We start from the raw sequence: 18,216 nt of genomic DNA, 5'->3' as shown, positions 1-18,216 counted from the left end.
CTGCCGGGAGCTTCTAGTGCTCCAGCAGAGAGCTCCAGGGAGGCAGTACCCCTGAGGCCGCCCGTGTTCCTTAGGTAAGGTATCACAACCCGCCTACCTAGGTACCCGGACGGTCATCTTCCGCCTTGCACAGTACATCAGAAGACACCAGCCACAACTCAGTTCATTTGCCCGTGTTGCACTAGCCTCAGCGCCAATACTCTTGCCGACTTCATCCATCAGCCTCGCTGTTCCTCAGCAGCATTTCTTCCAAACTCTCCGGGTCACTGCGGACACAAATCATGTCATAGACTTCATCAATCGCCCGGGAGAGGTCATCATGGCTGCCAACTACTGGGAGTCAACCCAGCGTCGCTTCTGGCTCTTCTCCAAAGACGAGCTTCAAGCCGTGCGCCAGAAACTCGAAGACGACAACGCCGACCTCGTTCAGATGTTTCCTCTCCCGCAACAGCGGCACCTGGGCATATACTTCAACCAGCGTCAGTGCACCGATTGTTCTCGAAAAGATGTTTTCTTGCTGACCCAATCGCTCTCGCAGAGGTCAATCGGCTCGGTAAACGCATGGTTGTCCGACAGCAGGCCATGGCCACAGCCCAGGTCTATATCAAACGCTTCTACACCAAGGTCGAAATCCGGCGAACCAACCCGTACCTGGTTATCGCTACCGCGCTATATCTGGCCTGCAAGATGGAAGAGTCCCCGCAGCATATTCGCCTGATCGTCAGTGAAGCTCGCTCCCTGTGGCCCGATTTCCTCGGTCTGGACACCTCCAAGCTCGGCGAGTGCGAGTTCTTCATGATCTCCGAGATGAGCTCTCAGCTTATAGTTCATCAACCGTACCGAACCCTGAACAACTACCAACAGGAGCTCAATTTGACCCAAGAGGACGTTGCTCTAGGCTGGTCCATCATCAACGATCACTACATGACAGATCTACCGCTGCTACACCCGCCACACACTATAGCACTTACAGCAATCTTGCTTGTGCTGGTTCTGCGGCCCTCACCCAGCATGTCAGGTTCGAATCCACCCTCCGCCGCCGGCATTGCTGCTGCAAGCGCAGTGCTTACTCAGGCTCATGGCCGAGTGCCCGGACTGCCTCCGACTCCTGGAACACCGAATCCTGCCGATAAAGAAAAGCAACCGGAAGCTAGGTTCAGCCGGGTCCAACGGTATGGCGCATGGCTGGCCGAGAGCAACGTTGATATTGCTGCAATGGTTGACTGCACTCAAGAGCTGATTTCATTTTACGACTGTCACGAGCAGTACAATGACAAGCTTTCTCGGGAGCAAATAAACCGCTTCGTCAAGGCGCGGGTTCTTGACAAGTGATGAATCGATAGAAAATGTGCAATTTCGTCACCTATGTTGATTCTGTAGAAGGAAGATGGAGTAGTGACGTGGTTGGAATTCCAAGGCTAGCGCTCTATATTCGAGTGGTGCCAGCGACGCTCAGTTGATGCCAGATCGTGGAAGAGCCCTGGTAGAGCAATCACCGACTGATCAGAAGTCGGCAAGAGAAACGGCTTCGATTTGATATACACATACCCGGGACAAGTCATAACGCAACAATGACACTCGAACAATCAGTCCGGCGAGACTGAGACGTTTAAAAGCTGAAATGCCTCTGGGTCGAATACGAAAAGACATGGATCCTTTCGTAGGGATTTTGACGTTGCAAGCAATTTCTAGACTATTCGGTGCAGCGGGTCATTCGGTCGGCACTAAGGCGACGATGTCCGCAACAGAAGCATTATGCTCTATTCAGTGAAACAATGGGTCCTGGCATCGTGAAGTCCACAGACCTACATATCTCTGCGCCTACTCCTATCCCTTATAAGGGTCAAATACTCCGCATTGCATATCCGTATGTAATATCCGTACATGGCGTATAATTGAAGTACGTCGCGTCATGTCTGTCTGTTCGGACTTCCCGGCACCAACGGCGGACTGTTGCTTACTTCCTGCAGGGGACTCGGCCATTTGACTCCAACAGGTAAGGTGACCAGGGTCAGAAAGGGATCCCAGCTGTGTCGGGCGTGGATTGAAGTGGTGAGTTTCAAGAAAGTAAACAGACCTCGTATACCTTGCGCATCTCGCCTACTTCGTACACAATACTATCGTATCCAATCTTGCCGAACGCGCCTCTCACATACTACCTCGTGAATGGAAACCAATTGGCCAACGGTTTCCCAAAGCACTCCTGTTGTCGTTGGGGCCTGGATCCAGACCCCTTGCTCATCAAATACGAACACAAGGCACGCGGCTGACAAAAGGCCGGCACAGCTCCAACAACAATCGTGTTCAGATCTAGCCGTTCAATTCTTTCTCTGCCACTCTTTTCCTCAATAACTGCTCTCGCTAAAACCCCAGGGGAGACGCAGAGAAAAGAGAAGCGAAAATCGACGCAGGGGAAATGAGAGGGTGAGAATGATCAACAGCGAAGCTCGTACGATCATGCTTTCAAAGCCTCTCCTCCTATCGACTGCGGCATCATCCTTATTCCTATTGCTGCTGCCATTCCGCCTATTGAAGCTTCGTCAAGAAACAGTCAAGGTCGTTCCGGAACATCGCGGCCATGGCAAAGTTGTACGTAGTAATGAGTGACGAAGTTCTCTGGAAACCAAACTAAATTAAAGCTAGATCGTTGCAATAATCTTAATCTTTGTTCAGTCAATTATTCTCGCCACGAGCGCATTCTCGACATCTCGACTGGGAATTGATCTAGCTTCTGCCATTGCGTCCTTGGTAGCATGCGTGGGCCTCTGCCCGCTGCTCTTCCTAGAGCACACCAGGTCTGTTAGACCATCGGATCTCGCCATCGTCTACCTGCTTGTAACTTTGGCTTGCGAGCTGGTCGAGTTAGGAGCCGGGGTCTTTGACAATGAATCCGCCGCGATTGTCGCCCCGGCCCTTGCAAATCTTTGCGTCAAGGGTGTGCTCCTTATTGTTGAACTTCGAGGGAAACAACCGATCCTGCAAGGTCCTCGTGACCAGTGGTCTCCTGAGGAATTGTCCAGCATTTTAGATCGAACCTTCTTCGGATGGATCAACCCGATTCTCGCCCGAGGGAACAAAAACATTCTGACTGGGGACTCGCTCCCCGTGATGGACAGTAAGCTATCATCACAACTTCGACGCCACCAGGCCCTGCATGCTTGGGATCAGAGAGGTACACTCATCTCTCCCCTCAAATAGCGCAATGTGTCGGGATGTCCTAACAGCATTATAGACAAACCCGAGAAGGTGTTGACGCTACCCAAGGCTCTGTTACGTAGTATACTGCCGCACTTTCTCGCGCCCATCATCCCTCGTTTTTTTCTCATCGCGTTCCGCTACGCTCAGCCAGTCCTCATCGGCATTGCCATCCGCTCTATAAACAGGTCATCCGAGGAATCTCCAGAGGGCGGGTACTCGGTTGTGTCAATGGCTGTCGTCGTCTATGTGGGCTTGGCTGTAAGTCTCATTCCTTGGGGTCTCATTCGGCTTGATACTAAGTTGAATTCTAGATCTCAAAGGCTGCATATCAGCACCGTCTCAACCGCCTAAAGATCATGATCAGAGGTGCTGTCGTCGGTCTCCTACATGACAAGTCGCTCAATCAGCAGTCTACCGACTACGACGATGCAAAAGCGGTGACTTTGATGAGTACAGATACAGACAACGTGGTTCAAACCGCCTCCATGTTCCACGAAACGTGGGCGCATATCATCGAGGTTGCGGTAGGTACGGTGATGCTGGCTCTACGAGTCGGGTGGGTATGCTGTGTTCCGTTTGTCATGATCTTTTGTGAGTCAATTACGAGCACTACTCCTCACAACGAGGACTAATAATCTCTGCAGTCTGCTCTCGTGTAAGTCGATACTTGGCAAACAATCTCCAGAGCAAACAGAAGGACTGGTCCGTGGCCACCCAGGACCGAATTGCCATGACTACTTCAATGCTTAGCTCGGTAAAGAGCCTGAAGATGCTTGGTATCCTAGCCTATGCAGAATCGCTGATCCAGTCTCTGCGCCTTCGAGAGCTGGGTATGGCTAAGAAGGTTCGGAAGATGATGGTCGCGTATAATGCGAGCGGTATGTTCTCTTGTCCGACATGAGGCTGCGGCTTCGAATTCTGACTGCTATAGCAAACGCTCTCGGTATCTTATCTCCCATCTTCACGCTCGTACTGTACGTTATTGTGGCGAGACTCTATGGTTCCGCACTCGATGCCGAGACCGCGTTCACGACCACTGCGTTACTCGGCTTGGTGACACACCCTGCAAATATGATCATGACGATTGTGCCGCAAGCCGTAGGCTCACTAGCGGCTTTCGATCGAATACAGCAATACCTCGCGCAGCCACCCCGGGAGGACCAGAGACTCCTATTCAACAAAACAGAAGACAGCCTCATCGACGTTTCACCCGCCATATCGTTGGAAGCTGTAACTGTGCAAGGATATACTCCGTCGAAACCTCCAGTCCTCATCAATATCAATCTGGCCATCAACAAGGGATCGATCGTCATGTGCTCTGGGCCGGTCGGGAGTGGCAAGACAACGCTTGCCAGAGCCCTCTTGGGTGAAGTTTCCACAGCTTCTGGGACGATATCGGTGTCAACGAAACGTATTGGGTACTGTGAGCAGTCGCCTTGGTTACCCAGCGGAACCCTCAAGCAAGCAGTCTGTGGTTTCCTTCCGGAGGAACCAAGCTGGTACCAAGAGGTCATTCAGCTATGCTGCCTCGATGAAGACCTCTTGGCACTTCCCAACGGAGATAATACCATGATAGGAAGCCGGGGCTTGAACCTTTCTGGAGGGCAGCGACAGCGAGTGGTAAGTTTGCAATCGCAATCTTCTTTCCATCCTATCTTTCGACGCAGTATGGCTTCCGGCCATTCCGTCCTTTGGCGTCTCGCCAGCTTTCAGACGCAAATGGTTCACTTCACTGACAGTGATCCAAGGCTCTTGCCCGAACTATATACGCCCGCTGTGAGATCGTGATTCTGGACGACAGTTTTAGTGCTCTCGATGGGAAAACGGAAAGTCGAATTGTTGAAAAGCTCCTCGGTTCCGGAGGTCATTTCAAGAAGACGGGCACTACTGTCTTCCTCGTTACCCACTCTAGTACGCCCTCTTCCAAAAGATCATCCTGACATGGAGACTATATCAAAGACTAATAAGACATAGCTGCGCATTTCAGCTCGGCAGACCAGCTGGTTGTTCTCGGCGGCGGCACAGTGGCGTACCAGGGAACGTGGACTGGCTTGAGGCAAGATCCCAAATATGCCGCACTCAAAGTTAACATCAGTGAGACACGGGATGATACTATTGAGGAGCAGCCCCGGGTGGACAAGACTGTGCAAAACCAGAACCTCAAGCTGGCCGAAGCTGCTTCCGATCTCAGCAGGGTAACGGGGGATATTTCTCTCTATAGTAAGTTCTTCTTCTGCTCGCCTCTTCGCATGCTAAGTTAGCCGTCTCTCCCCAGGTTACTACCTCCAGGCCGTGGGCCTCCGGAACTTCCTAATCCTTGTCGCTTGCACCTCGACTTATTCGTTCTTCGTAACGTTCCCCCAGTACTGGTTGCAAAAGTGGACAGATGCCCCATTATCCCAGACAACCTTTTACATCGGCGGCTATCTTTTCTCATCTCTGCTGGCATGGGTTGCTACCAGCGGGACGGTGTGGTGAGTACGCATACTCTCGATGGCTTATTACGATGTTGATGGCTTTTCAAAAGGTCCACAATGATGCTGATTGCGCCCGCTTCTGGCATCGAACTACATCGCCGCCTACTCTCGACCATCATCGGGTTCGTTCAATCCCACTCACTTTGTCCACCGCCGCCGCCTGTATGCCTTACTGACTAAAAAGTAGCGCCCCATTGTCGTATTTTTCAAAGACTGACACAGGAGTCACGTTGAATCGGTTTGTCATGACACCACTCGATCGGAGCTTGTGCTGAGTTGTTGCAGTTTCAGTCAAGACATGCAGTTAGTAGATAGGCAGTTGCCGCCGGCCATCATGTCCATGTCAACTCGTAAGCCCCCCCCCCCCCTTGAGTCATCACCAAAGGCTCCCTACTCATATTGGTCACAGAAATCTTTAAGCTGCTCGTACAGGTGGTTTTGCTAGTCACCGCGCAGAAGCTGCTGGCCCTAACGCTACCCCTCTGCGCCACGGTTGTGTACCTCGTGCAACGGGTGTACCTACGTACCTCGCGGCAATTGCGCCTGCTGGATCTCGAGTCGCAATCAGCAGTTTACTCGAGCTTCCTCGAATCAGTACCGTTTCCCCCTCTGGCTCTGATTGCATTACGCCTAACAATAGAATAGGTCGAGGGCGTCACGACCATCCGAGCCTTCGGCTGGGAGGGACAAGCCGAGCACGCCAACGTTGTCTGTCTCGATGAGTCCCAGAAGCCGGCCTATATCCTCTTCTGTCTTCAGCAGTGGTTGGGAATCGTTTTGGATCTCATGGTTGCTGCGATTGCGACCGGTCTCATCGCGATTGCAGTCTTTTTCAGGGGAACGACGACTGGCGGACAGATTGGCATGGCGCTGAATATCGTGTTAGTTGCAAACACGACCCTTCTTAGCCTCGTAACATCCTGGACGAATATGGAGATCTCTTTGGGTGCTATGTATATTTTCTCTTCCACCCCATCTCCCTGACAAATTTGCTAATGACTTGGTAGATCTCGCTTGAAGACGTTGGAGGCCGAGACGCCGAAAGAGGATCAGCCGCACGAGGACTTCGTGCCTACGGAGGCATGGCCGTCATCTGGAGCTGTCGAATTCGACAAGGTCACTGTGTCATACAAGTAAGGCAAACATCGATAGTGTGGTCGTCTCTATGGACTAAACTCTCCACAGTCCCGATGCAGTAGCTCTGCAAGACATCACCATGAAAGTCTCTCCGGGCCAGCAACTCGTCATTTGCGGTCGAACAGGCAGGTATGTTGCATTGAGGTGTATCGAATAGCCCAGCCTGACCTCTGCTGACATGTTGGAATAATAGCGGCAAAAGCACTATGCTACTCACCCTCCTGCGCCTCTTGGACACGGAGGCCGGGAGTATCAGGATTGACGGGGTCGACCTGCGTCTTGTCCCGCGTTCGTTGATCCGGCAGAAGTGCTTCATCACGGTTTCTCAGGATTCATTCGTCCTTGGGAATGCTAGTCTCCGCTTCAATCTCGATGCAAGATCCCCTTTGACAGAATTCTTAAAGACCAATGCTGACCTACCACCCAGCCCTCTACTTCTCTCCCGGACGAAACAATCGTCACGGCTCTTCAGAAAGTCAGCCTTGTGTCACACTTCCACCTGGGAGACACAATCTCTGAGGAAGAAATCCATCACGCCTTGGACAGCCCACTGTCTTCCCTACCGCAAATGTCCACCGGCCAAGCGCAGCTATTCGCGCTGGCTCGAGCGCTCGTCCAACTCCAATCTATCAACCACTCCTCTAACCCAGCAGAATACGAGCCGGAACGTCGACAAATCATGCCTATCCTGCTACTCGACGAAGCCACATCGTCGCTCGATGCCGAGACCGAATCGACCATACGCAACATCATCCACCAAGAGTTTACGGAGAAGGGGCACACGGTCATTGCCATCACGCATAGGCTGGGTGGCGTGACTGAAGGCATGCGGCCGGGGCGAGATGCCGTGGTCTTGTTGTCAAAGGGCAAGATTGAGAAACTTGGTGAGGCGGAGGATGTCTTGGACATGGCAGCTCCGCGGGAGTAGCCCTATGATTTTACTCCTTCACTACCTCGCTGATGGACCGTATAATTTCATCATTGGTGTGAACAAAAAGACGATTGAATCAAAATTAGCAGATACTGCTCTAGAGCAAAACCATTTGCGACTATAAGCCAATTGAGTCATCCCTACTGAACAATATAGCCTTCACTCTGGCGCACACCAGAGGCCTTGGGCCCTAACGACCTTGTCTTATGCGCTGGTATTCCTGCCTTTACCCGCATGTCTTGAGCGGCATTGTATCGTTCTCTGGGGAAAAGTCTTCACTGTGATACCTTCTCATCGCCTGGGCGCCGTTGTGATGCATTTTGCCACAATGGCCAACGATACCATATGGAGTGAGTTATGGTGCTGAACCAAAGACTCAAGGGGAGAAGAAGCGGTGTAATGGCGGCAAAGTCTGCAAAGCTGTTCCCGTCATCTCCCAGTGCCGCCGTTGTCACGCCCGCAGCAATAACGCTGATGGCAAAGAAGCCTGCAATGATCCGATTTTTCCACAGATCATTTCGTCTAAAAAAGTTGAAGGAGTAGGTCGAGATTGAATACACGTTGAGAAGAAGTAATGAGACGACGGCGGAGAGATGACGGCCGGACTCTGAATTCTGTTTCTTTTCTTGTTTTAGCAAGCCGACCGAACCCCTTCTTTTCCTTTCTGAGTGACGTACCCCTTTGTGACCGAAGGTTAATAGATCATAGGAGCCAAACCTCATCTCATGTTCTTCATCGAGGTAGAATAGTATGACGCGTCTGAGAATGAGTGAAGACATCACTGACACCCACCCCGCAATAACTGTCGGGAGGAGATGTCGTGTACCGCTCGGTCTGGCATCTTGAGCCTTGTTGCACATGGCCGAGTCGAAATTGTGCTCTGCTTTTCGTTAAGACACCAGCCGCACTCATCAAGGTCTTCTGTCTCGGATTTTTAACCATGTGTTGACACGGTTGTCGACTCCTCTGGTGTCGACTTATGCGTCTTCCAGGAACCTCCCCGGCTACAGTGGTCGAGAGATATGTCTTGCATGTAAACAAAGCGATGGAGGTTGCGTGGCGACAGGTTGGCAGGAAAAGTACACTTTCTAATCCCCGAGCTGGTGGTGGTCGCGGGTGGCCAGAGTTAGTCGGGCATTGGGCTTATGTGCATGGTCGGGCTGGGAATGTCGGTATCGCCCCCAAAACACACACACACGCATATATATATATATATATATACGAACTCGCCATAGCCCTGTCCAAAAGGGTTGGTTTGGGTTGGTTAAGCCAATCCTCACGCTGTTGCGCGACCACCATTTTCCTCGTTGACATGGTCCGAAGCTTTAAAGCGAATCGTTGGCCCCGCTACCAAGCCCGCCTCGATTTTCAGTGTGGCAGGCTTGTAAGTCGTGGGCATCCGCCTTGCTCAGGGCGCGTGGCTGGAGCAATTGAATGGTTGACGTTCATCCACGCGTCTGACAACTTGCTTCGTGAATGGGGCTGCAGGATTCTGGTAGCATAAACTTCTGGCTGCCTCAGTTGAAAGCCCTGCTGTTAAACTCATGCCCTACTTCATATCAATTCTTCTCAGTATTCCTCTCCTCGTTCCTTTTGTTTCACTCATTCGAGATTCGAAGGCAGTCTCAAGGGAACATCCTTCATTTCATATATAATATTGCTCCGTTGAAACCCTCACATCCCAGGCACAGTCATGAACGTAACCTTGTGAATGGTTAGGTACTTGGAAGACTTAGGAGCAGCTGGAGCAGCTGCTCACTGCACGCAAGGGAGCAGTACACCACCAAGGAAACCATCACCAGGACCAAGTGCAAGTGTGCACATTGAATCCAGAGCCATGGCCCAAACGACCCAGGACGACCTCCAAATCCAGAACAATGAACCAGGGGCCATCCCTAAGCCAGAGAATGACGAGGACCCAGTCATTACGCACCGTACGTGGAAGGACCGTTTTTATCCCACGCATATACTTTCTCTTTTGTGCTAGCATCTTGCAACACGTTACTGACATCCGAGTAACATCCAGTCGACCCTTCTTCGACTCAATCTCTTTGTGGAACCGAGGATGCCACTGTACTGCCGTTCACCTGCAAGGGAAGAAGAGAACCGGTCGAGCCCAACGGAGGGAACGGAATTCCGATACAATGGCGGGGGCCCCGAAGATCAAAACCACAGGAGGTGGCTCCGCCACGACTACCAGATGTCCAGTCCATGAGAGGCATGAAGAGGGATCTTCCCATGGTAGCAACTGGACCGACCGTTCCGTCCGTGGTTTTCTGTCTACTTGGACCCATGTTCCCCGGGGCGTTGGCGCACCCGGTCCCTTTCGAGAGCGGCGATACTACCGAGTCGCGCACTTTGGCAGCTAGGAGCATGCTAGATAAAGTTTTCGGCATGCTTAATATCAATCTTCTGATCCAGGTTCTCCTTTGCATAGTGCTAGGAGCGTGGCTAGTCGTCATACGTTGTACCCGGCAAGAGAACGCCGGCTTCTGGGCACTTTTGACTGCGTCTCTGACGCACGTCTTTTTCGTCCACGATCCAAAGGCCAACGGGGTGGTTTGTTTGCTGTAAGTGCTGAACGACGTGTCGATGCCCTGAAGGACCCGTCAAATCTGACCATGTAGAAGAACATCACTCATACTCCTTCGGATCAACCAGTCTTTTACTCTTTTTACAGTCGATAAGTATCATATCAAGTCACCATAGTAAGTCTTTTGCGAATGTACGCATCCTTGTACTGCACTTGGCTAATTGTTATGTGAAGCATGGTTGTACCTATCTTCATCCTCGCGGTGGTGCTCGCCTATCACGGAGTGGATGGATCTGCATCGTCAACTCAACCATTGGGGATTGTCATGTTACCATTTTACATAAGTATATCCAACCTGGTATGCTGCTGGATTGTGCAGGTTTCTTTCGACAGACCTGTGGTGCAACCAGATTCTGAATCATGATCTGAAATATTTGATGAGATGGATAAGAGCAATTCGTCCAAAGTTGTGAGCTCATGCTTCACCTTGGATGAGTGCAAAGAGCAAATTGGTAGAAACACATAATGCGAGTGACAAACCTTAAGATTTGTATAGTTACCCTCATGTCTAGGACAGTCAGATGTTTCGCGAACACACGAGTACCTGATCATTCCCTCCTGAGGCTCCTTGAAAGAAGCAACCGCCTTGATCTGCGGGTCAATGACAAAGTCTTCTGGTTCTTCTACTTCCAGACGAGTAAGTTTAGAGCCCCGAGTACTATTCCGTCTGCGTAAACATCAGTAGAGGCCTACCAGTTGGGGCGGTGTAGTACTCACCCTCGGCATCTTGGTCGTTGGTGACAGCGGCGGTTCGGAACTCCTCTGCATCCTCAGCCACGGCATTGGCTTATCTCCGTCTAAAATAGGGCGTTTAGCGTTGGTACCACTGAACAACTTTTACTTTGTAAAGAAGGGTCTCCGAATGTCTCCTTCAGGAGTCTCAGCGCCACCTCTTCCGCGTTGTCTTCCTCGACGCCGGCTTGCTTCTCCGTCTTGCCTTTGCCGATGCTATGTGTATGTTTTTTCAATACATCTAATGGTAAGCAACCTCGAGAAGAAAAGGCACAAGCTGGGAACGACGGCAGAATAACTAGGACACCTCTGTCCGGCGTTGTGTGCAGCTGCTCCAAGCGCATCAGCTGCTTCAGGATCAGGTTGGTCTGCTGCAAAATCAAGGCCCCGCCTGAAATAACCTGTTGTTTTGCCACCCAGCCATTCTTCATGCCCAGAATCCCGGCCACGATGCAACAGAGACTAGCAACCACATTGAATTGAATCCTAGAGAGCAATACATCGCATAGAGATGCAAAAATAACTCCTCGACGGGGAATTGAACCCCGGTCCCCTGCGAGCCCGAGCCCTGTAACGGACTGTTGACAAGCAGATATCCTCACCACTAGACTATCGGGGATGTGTGGATGTTATCATCCAGTGATAGTTGGTTGGGCACCGAAGCCCACTTGGTGTAAATGTAGCGAGTCTGGGGTGGGCGACGAGGTGCGACTTTGGCTGTGCGGGTCACGGAAAGAGTCAGTCTGAAAGTGGAACACGTTCTGGGATGGCATAGATACCTTAGTAAAGGCGATGTTGAGTGAAGACTCTTTTATTACTGTCTTTGCTATCCGAACTGTCTACACTATTCCAACTTTCCCCGCCTTCATCTCCAACCAACGCGGTTGCAAGCTCGCTGGCAACTCTGGCTTTCATCTCAACAGTCCGTCGGATCCGAAGGTTTCCAGCTGGGTCTTGTGTTCGAATTCTGTACCCGTGTACCGCCTTGCTCTGCACTTGTCGATAGCAGCGCGACAAGGTTTACAGCTCTACGGACCGCGTGTACCAATATTTGCAGAGTATGATATGATTGGCTGCGATCAAGGTCAGACCTATACCGCCAGCGCCGGTTGTACTTGAATTGACAGCCGGACCGGGACCGTTTTGGACCTTATGTCATGTGGCTTCTCTCTTAGTCTGCGACATGGTGCCATCGAACCGGAGCACACGCGGGTCTATTAGCCTACTTTCTTTTCCAAACTCCTACAGAGCCCTATCCACTATCCTTGTATGCCTAATAGCATACGCAAAAAATAAGGATTTGGGTAGTGAGTACAGTTGGGATACTGGGGATGTATAGGACCTTGTAAACTTTAACCACCGCTTTTCTAATGAACAAGCAGTTTCGTCCGCCAGGGACCAATTGGTCCTAAAATCTTCGCAGAGTGGACAGATGAGGCAGACAAGCCTTACCATAGACCATCACGATGAGAATCAAATGGAAGACAATATATAGCAGAGAGTAACTTGATTCAGCTCAAAGGATCTCCCACAAGTGGTCGTCCACATGTACGCCTTGCGGAGCGAAGTGGTGCATACGGAGCGGTCGCCCGGTAAAAAGGCAATCTCGTAGGACAGTATACTAGGTAGTACCACACGTGGCGATGTGGCGCAGTGATTTTTAACTCGAGATGGCAAAGGCCGAGAAGCGGGCGGCCGGAGGAGGGTGGGTCGGGGCTTGGTTGGTTGTGGAAGTCCAATTCGACCACTGAGTCAGTGTATCCAACGGATCCACCGCCCGCCCTGCCCCAATTAGCCGGCGCGGCCGACCTCGTACTTCCACATCATGCGGAACCAATTCAATCCATCCCAATCCTTCGTCACCAATCCAACTGCACGGTTACCTACCCTGTTATATGCGAAACCAACAGCGTTATTCTTACGAGGTAGACTGCATAGGTAGTCCCACAGCCGGGCCTTCCACTCGGCACAGGCTACTCACCCTTGGGAACTCGATTCAAGTGACCCAACGGAAACAATAAAACTCTGCCCAAGTCCAGCAAGTGTCAGAGAGAATGGAGAGCTACGGCTATCACGACGAGGCTTTCGCAGAAAATGACATTGCGGCCGCCATAGCCAAGGTGGGTAGTCTCTGGACAAGTATCTCAGACTAACGACAGGGAAAAGGAGCTCACCGCGGAGGCATTCGAGGCACGGTACCGTATTGTGAAGGAAATGGTAAATCCAAGATCACACATCAAGGCTGTTTAATTCCCGTGTTGCAGCCCTGCTTCCGCTGGACTACTGGAGTTGTCGGGTAATCCGTCACGGAGGGTAATGAAACTAGCATGAATCGTTCACAATTTTAGGCGTGGCCCTTGTGTACAATCAATTAAGGTTGAAGAGACATTGGCCCCCATTTGATATACCTTGATATTAATTGCTGAAGCGAAAGGAAATACACTTGCTCGTATTGACTATTCCAATTTACATGATTTATGCTTCAGGAAACGTAGCTTATAGACATGACAGAAACCAGTCCCCTTGCAAAAACCAATTCTCGACATTTTCCGTTAATGTAGTGTTTCTTTTCTTTCCTTAGGGAAAACCGTTGATCAAGTGTTGACCACTATACGCTCATTACAACACGTTTTTCTTCTTCAATTATCATGAAGAGATCCACAGCTGTCATACTCGCATTGCAATATCTGTTAACACTCGGCCTCGCGAGAGTGATATTACAAAGCGATCATGCGGAAGAAGGAGGGCAACCCGCCCACGCGCTAAAAGCCCGAAAGCAAGTCTCGTCAGACGATGGTGTCGTCGAAAATGAGGCTCGTGATGGCGCCTGTAAAGACATCATGTTCTTCTTCATACGCGGAAGCACTCAGAACTCGAATATGGTGTGTAAACCCCAGCTCGCGAACTCCCAGTAGTGCCTCTACCTTGGCCGCGCCGAGAGCTAACGAACGACTTGATCTACCACAGGGTCGGCAACCGGGTCCCCAACTCGCGACATATCTGCGATCAGCGCTAAAGCCGGACAAGATTGCTGTGCAAGGCATAGAGTATGCGGCGACGCTGCAGGGCAACCTTTGCCTCAGCAGCGGGCTATGCCCGGGAGATGAGACCGCGAAAGCGGCCTCCCAGATCAAGGACTACATGGACAAGTGCGAAAAGTCCGATGTTATTGTTGGGGGTTACAGCCAAGGAGCTGCGGTGCTTTCAAAGGTGATATCGGGAAGGCTCGAACCGAATTACAAGCAGCGGATCGTTGCCGCCGTGACGTTTGGCAGCACCGTGCAGAAGCAGAACAAGAAAAAGATACCCGGTTTGGCACCGGAAAAGGTGCGAATGTTCTGCAACGATGACGATCCAGTCTGGTGCGTCTTTCATCACTCCCCTTTTTCATCCGGACCGGATGCAGTGAGATGGCGCGGCTAACACCTTAGGATTGAAGTCGCAATGGTTTTACAATCGGTGCGGTGATGTCAGGCCACCGAGACTACCGAAAAGCAGCTAAAGCTGCGGCCGAATTCTTTGTACAAAAGTTGGCGGCTGATAATAACTGGCCTAAGGTGCCCGTCATCTCGGACATTGACTTATCACAGTTCACAGACGTGGGATTCACGTTCGGCCAAATTTACCGCGGAGCGCCCGCGGGCACGTCGACGCCGTTCAACGACGCCACGAAGCTGGCGCTCCTAGACAGCGTCGGAGTGGTTTCCATCTTTGGCCGCGGCGCCGCGCGGGTCGACGCGCTCGGCGTCAAGATGGACGGTCTCAAGGTGCCCCAGGAGCACGGCGGCGGCGGGGGCGATTACAAGGAGCTGAGGCTGGGGGAAGGCGAGTACTGGGTCAAGGCCGAGATGTGCAACGGCCAAAAGAAGGGAAAGGACCGCGTGGGATACTTCCGTGCTACTACTAATCTTAGCAGGTATCTGGAGATTGGGACGAAGACGAAAGACAGGTGCACTATATATGTGCCGGGTGACGGTCACTCGTTTGTGGGCATGCACGGAGAGTCTGGTGAGGAAGTAGACTCTGTTGGTTTCATTGAGTACCCTCAACGGGATGAGACAACACGTTGAATCCAGACATCTAATTAGAATTTGAAGCGTCATGAAAGGACCTCTCGGCATTTTGCAGATGCAATGTGAGGATGAGAAGAGAAAACTTCATAAAGAGTGTCCCTACGTAAACATGAATCTCCTGAGTCGTCCCGTTTTGATGTACATATCAGTCTATTCATCCTTACTCTCATATTCCCAACAGCATACGCAGGCAGCAAGAACTAGGGACAATAGGGATTCCAGCCCTGCCTTAGACGGAACCCGAGGTAGACTACTATAAACCTCTTGGCGGGTCCATGATGCTTAAAGGTGTCGAGGGAGGACATTGTTGAAGCTCCTCTCAGTGTCGACAGAACCATATCCGTTGCTATCCTTGCTGACGAGTTCTATCGCCTCGCGCGGATGAACTCTCACAACGATGGTCCGGATAATGACAGCTCAGCCGTCATCGCCAAAGCAGTTGAAGCGTGAAAACTCTGTTGTCTCCGGCATCCTATCTCGCTAAAATAGACAAGAGACCCCCGATGCCTTAGAGGCTTAGTGCAGCAAATAGGGCATTCAAGTCGGGCACAGACGTCCTCTAGACCTCATGGCATGGGTGAGGAAGACGGGGCCTCATCCCAGCATGAAGCTCAACAGAAAGGGTGGTAAGGCGGTAAAGAAGAACACCGGCCATAGATGATGGCAATAGGCATACTCTGACGAATGCTGAGGGGAGCATTGACAGTGCGCTCCTCCGATCCCTTCAAGTACATTCAGGACTGGAGCTACATCAAGAACGAGGAGTCCAGAAAGGCCACAAGGCTTCCAGTCTCGCAAGTAGCCGCAGGCCATCCGTTCGCCATTTCCTAACGTCGTTCGCGTCTGCTGCCCAGTGAGATCCGGTGATGGAGGGGAGTCTGCCGGCATCTCGAGCAAAATCTAGCTCCTGGCTACAATTTATGATAAAGTGAAAGCTGACAATCTTGAGGTCGTGATGGCGTTGGAAAATCTCCAACAAGGAGGTTTATGCACTCCAGCTTCAACATAGGGCAATGCTACAGAACCTATTGCACCTTCTACTTACTGCCTTCATATACTATTGGCTGTACAAGGATAGGTATGAGAAGACTATAGTATTGATTGAGAGACCGGGGCCCACCCCAACATGAAGTACAAAAGAACGGGTGAGACTACCTAGAAGAGCAACCAGACGGTCTTCGACATCGAGCGACGAGGAGGACTTTGTCCCCGGTCTGCCGGAGTACAAGGAGGCTGAGAGCGACGACAAGTATTATGACGAATAGACAAGAGGGCAGGGACCGAGGCGTCAGGCCTGGCTCATTCGTTAAAGACTTTCTCATTGAGCCGCTGATCCAGGCGAATGCTTCCATCCTGTTCGATTGCCTCTGGTCACTTTCAAAAAGACATTGGAAGACCCTCAGACGTGTCTGTGGACAAGTATGAATTAGTGTCCCGACATGATGCCAATACGATTACATTGTTGAATCCCTTTAGTCTTCTCGTACATGCAGCCCGCATGCCTTTTTATCATGAGCGGGGCTGGTCCAAAAACCGCGGAAACACACCCATGTGTGCGTGGGTGTGTCTACGCACAACCTCTGAGGCATTCTGTGTTCTACTCCTTCCCCACTCTGCACATTCAGGTCTTCCGGTAAGGGCAAGGGATAGGCGAGGCGGGGCGACATCAAGCTCATGACCCCTTTCCAGCCGTCTTCTCCTGCAGCTTCTTCGGGTCGATATGCTCGTCACGGTCCGCCTTGATAGCCTCCTCGCTGTCGGAGGCGAGCTCGGGCTTCCAGTGGCCCTTGCCCTGCTTCTGCTTGGAGAGGGAGTCCTGCTTGTGCTTCTCGTGCGTCTCGCTGTCGGTGTCTTTTTTTAACCGGAACGTGTCAGCTTGTCATCTCGAAAAGATGGGAACGAAGAATTGGTAATGGGTGGGGTCTGCCGTGACGGCGTCATCAAAGCTCTTGCGGCAGCACTTGGTGCCGGTCAACGGGATGCTTCAAGCTCAATTTGTCGTCCCCCCTTTGGCGAGGAGCAAAGAGCGACGAGAAGAGGGACAGACGCAAAAAAACTCACGTCCAGAAGACTCCTTCAGGCCCTGCGTTCTCGTCGTGGAGATGCTGAAGCATCGTCCGAGAGGGGCAGCCTGCCCGCCGACCACGAAAGCGCCGCGGGCGATGGGGCGAGCTGAAAGAGCGATGCGGGATGCCATTATTTCGTCTTTGTTGAGTTCGCGGGGGACGGGTATCAAGGTGTTTGAATTGTTGTATTGTTTGGCAGGCGATTCAATTGAGTGGACAACGTCAAGGTCAGTGAAGAATTAAAAGAAGTAGATCTACGATAATTCAGAAGGAGGCTAAGAAGAAACAACACGCTTAGAATGCAATAACCTAGGTTATCTAAGTACCTACTGAGACGGGAAGCAGTCAAGCATGCGGCGCTCGTTGACCCGGCCGTGACGTCACTATTCATTGCTCTCCCTCACGCTCGGTGACATCCTCAGGACCGAGCTTTTTTGGAGCTTTTTTCCCTTCCTTCCCCAGCTGCTTGCAGCAGTGTCTCTCAGCGAGCGACCCGTATGGCTGGGTGCCTCGCTGCATCCCCGTAAATTACCCGTTTGGAAAGAGTCTAATGGAAGGTGCCTTCCCGCGATGTTGCGGAAAACATTGACCAACTGTCGTTCGGCCATTTGCAAGCCCGCAGTCACATCACCTTTTGACTATCGTTATTCATACCCGTCGTCATCAACTTGACCTCTGCCAGAACATGTTCGAGATTCTTGATAGGCTTTTGTCGTCAGTTCTTCTACCCTAGCCGGCTCCCGTCAGCTGGCAAAATCTCCAGCCCCCCGCCCAAGCAAAGCAACCCCCCACCTCCGGCCATGCCTCTTTCCATTCTTCAACTCCATGTCCCGTCCTTGCTGCCCAGCTGCATCGTCATCATCCCCTTCACCCCCTCCCCTTCCTCATCAAGACCAATCCCATCACGTGATGATCACATCCCCCACCCCCTCTCTCTGCCCTCGCGGCAACATGCAGAAAGTTAGGCGGGTAAGCTGGGCAGGTCGACCTAAAAACGACCCAGGCACCA

At 51.6% G+C, this 18,216-nt stretch overlaps 8 protein-coding genes across 8 annotated transcripts; 4 read left to right on the top strand and 4 right to left on the bottom strand.

Moving 5' to 3' along the window:
- Positions 1–121: 121 nt before the first annotated feature.
- Positions 122–1,332, top strand: CORC01_02158 (RNA polymerase II holoenzyme cyclin-like subunit; the record flags this gene model as incomplete). Its single annotated transcript, XM_022613809.1, has 2 exons — positions 122–479; positions 539–1,332. Coding segments are annotated over 2 exons (1,152 nt in total), but the record flags the coding sequence as incomplete, so codon positions are not given.
- Positions 1,333–2,457: 1,125 nt separating this feature from the next.
- CORC01_02157 (uncharacterized protein) lies at positions 2,458–7,740 on the top strand (the record flags this gene model as incomplete). Its single annotated transcript, XM_022613808.1, has 19 exons — positions 2,458–2,589; positions 2,644–3,115; positions 3,233–3,456; positions 3,510–3,722; positions 3,843–3,853; positions 3,949–4,076; positions 4,130–4,818; positions 4,947–5,109; positions 5,173–5,418; positions 5,474–5,672; positions 5,726–5,797; positions 5,863–5,913; positions 5,961–6,025; positions 6,085–6,269; positions 6,321–6,628; positions 6,683–6,808; positions 6,861–6,941; positions 7,006–7,132; positions 7,240–7,740. 19 exons carry the CDS (start codon positions 2,458–2,460, stop codon positions 7,738–7,740), a joined length of 3,993 nt encoding a protein of 1,330 aa, XP_022479602.1.
- A 278-nt stretch (positions 7,741–8,018) lies between these two features.
- On the bottom strand, positions 8,019–8,603 carry CORC01_02156 (uncharacterized protein; the record flags this gene model as incomplete). The annotated part of the gene is made up of 2 exons (XM_022613807.1): positions 8,019–8,372; positions 8,442–8,603. The coding sequence occupies 2 exons, from the start codon at positions 8,601–8,603 to the stop codon at positions 8,019–8,021; spliced, it is 516 nt and encodes a 171-aa protein (XP_022479601.1).
- Positions 8,604–9,580: 977 nt separating this feature from the next.
- Positions 9,581–10,317, top strand: CORC01_02155 (uncharacterized protein; the record flags this gene model as incomplete). Its single annotated transcript, XM_022613806.1, has 2 exons — positions 9,581–9,677; positions 9,770–10,317. The coding sequence occupies 2 exons, from the start codon at positions 9,581–9,583 to the stop codon at positions 10,315–10,317; spliced, it is 645 nt and encodes a 214-aa protein (XP_022479600.1).
- Positions 10,318–10,994: 677 nt separating this feature from the next.
- Positions 10,995–11,499, bottom strand: CORC01_02154 (uncharacterized protein; the record flags this gene model as incomplete). The annotated part of the gene is made up of 3 exons (XM_022613805.1): positions 10,995–11,122; positions 11,178–11,273; positions 11,376–11,499. 3 exons carry the CDS (start codon positions 11,497–11,499, stop codon positions 10,995–10,997), a joined length of 348 nt encoding a protein of 115 aa, XP_022479599.1.
- A 485-nt stretch (positions 11,500–11,984) lies between these two features.
- On the bottom strand, positions 11,985–12,158 carry CORC01_02153 (uncharacterized protein; the record flags this gene model as incomplete). Its single annotated transcript, XM_022613804.1, has 1 exon — positions 11,985–12,158. A coding segment is annotated over one exon (174 nt), but the record flags the coding sequence as incomplete, so codon positions are not given.
- Positions 12,159–13,716: 1,558 nt separating this feature from the next.
- Positions 13,717–15,138, top strand: CORC01_02152 (cutinase-2; the record flags this gene model as incomplete). The annotated part of the gene is made up of 3 exons (XM_022613803.1): positions 13,717–13,950; positions 14,036–14,430; positions 14,508–15,138. 3 exons carry the CDS (start codon positions 13,717–13,719, stop codon positions 15,136–15,138), a joined length of 1,260 nt encoding a protein of 419 aa, XP_022479597.1.
- Positions 15,139–16,813: 1,675 nt separating this feature from the next.
- Positions 16,814–17,338, bottom strand: CORC01_02151 (uncharacterized protein; the record flags this gene model as incomplete). Its single annotated transcript, XM_022613802.1, has 2 exons — positions 16,814–16,992; positions 17,203–17,338. The coding sequence occupies 2 exons, from the start codon at positions 17,336–17,338 to the stop codon at positions 16,814–16,816; spliced, it is 315 nt and encodes a 104-aa protein (XP_022479596.1).
- Between the last annotated feature and the right edge of the window lie 878 nt (positions 17,339–18,216).

This window comes from Colletotrichum orchidophilum, assembly GCF_001831195.1.
Source record: "Colletotrichum orchidophilum strain IMI 309357 chromosome Unknown Scaffold_12.1, whole genome shotgun sequence".
Classification (NCBI taxonomy): Eukaryota; Fungi; Ascomycota; class Sordariomycetes; order Glomerellales; family Glomerellaceae; genus Colletotrichum; species Colletotrichum orchidophilum.
Note: the sequence above shows the minus strand (reverse complement) of the source record. Positions and strands in the feature narration are given on the sequence as shown.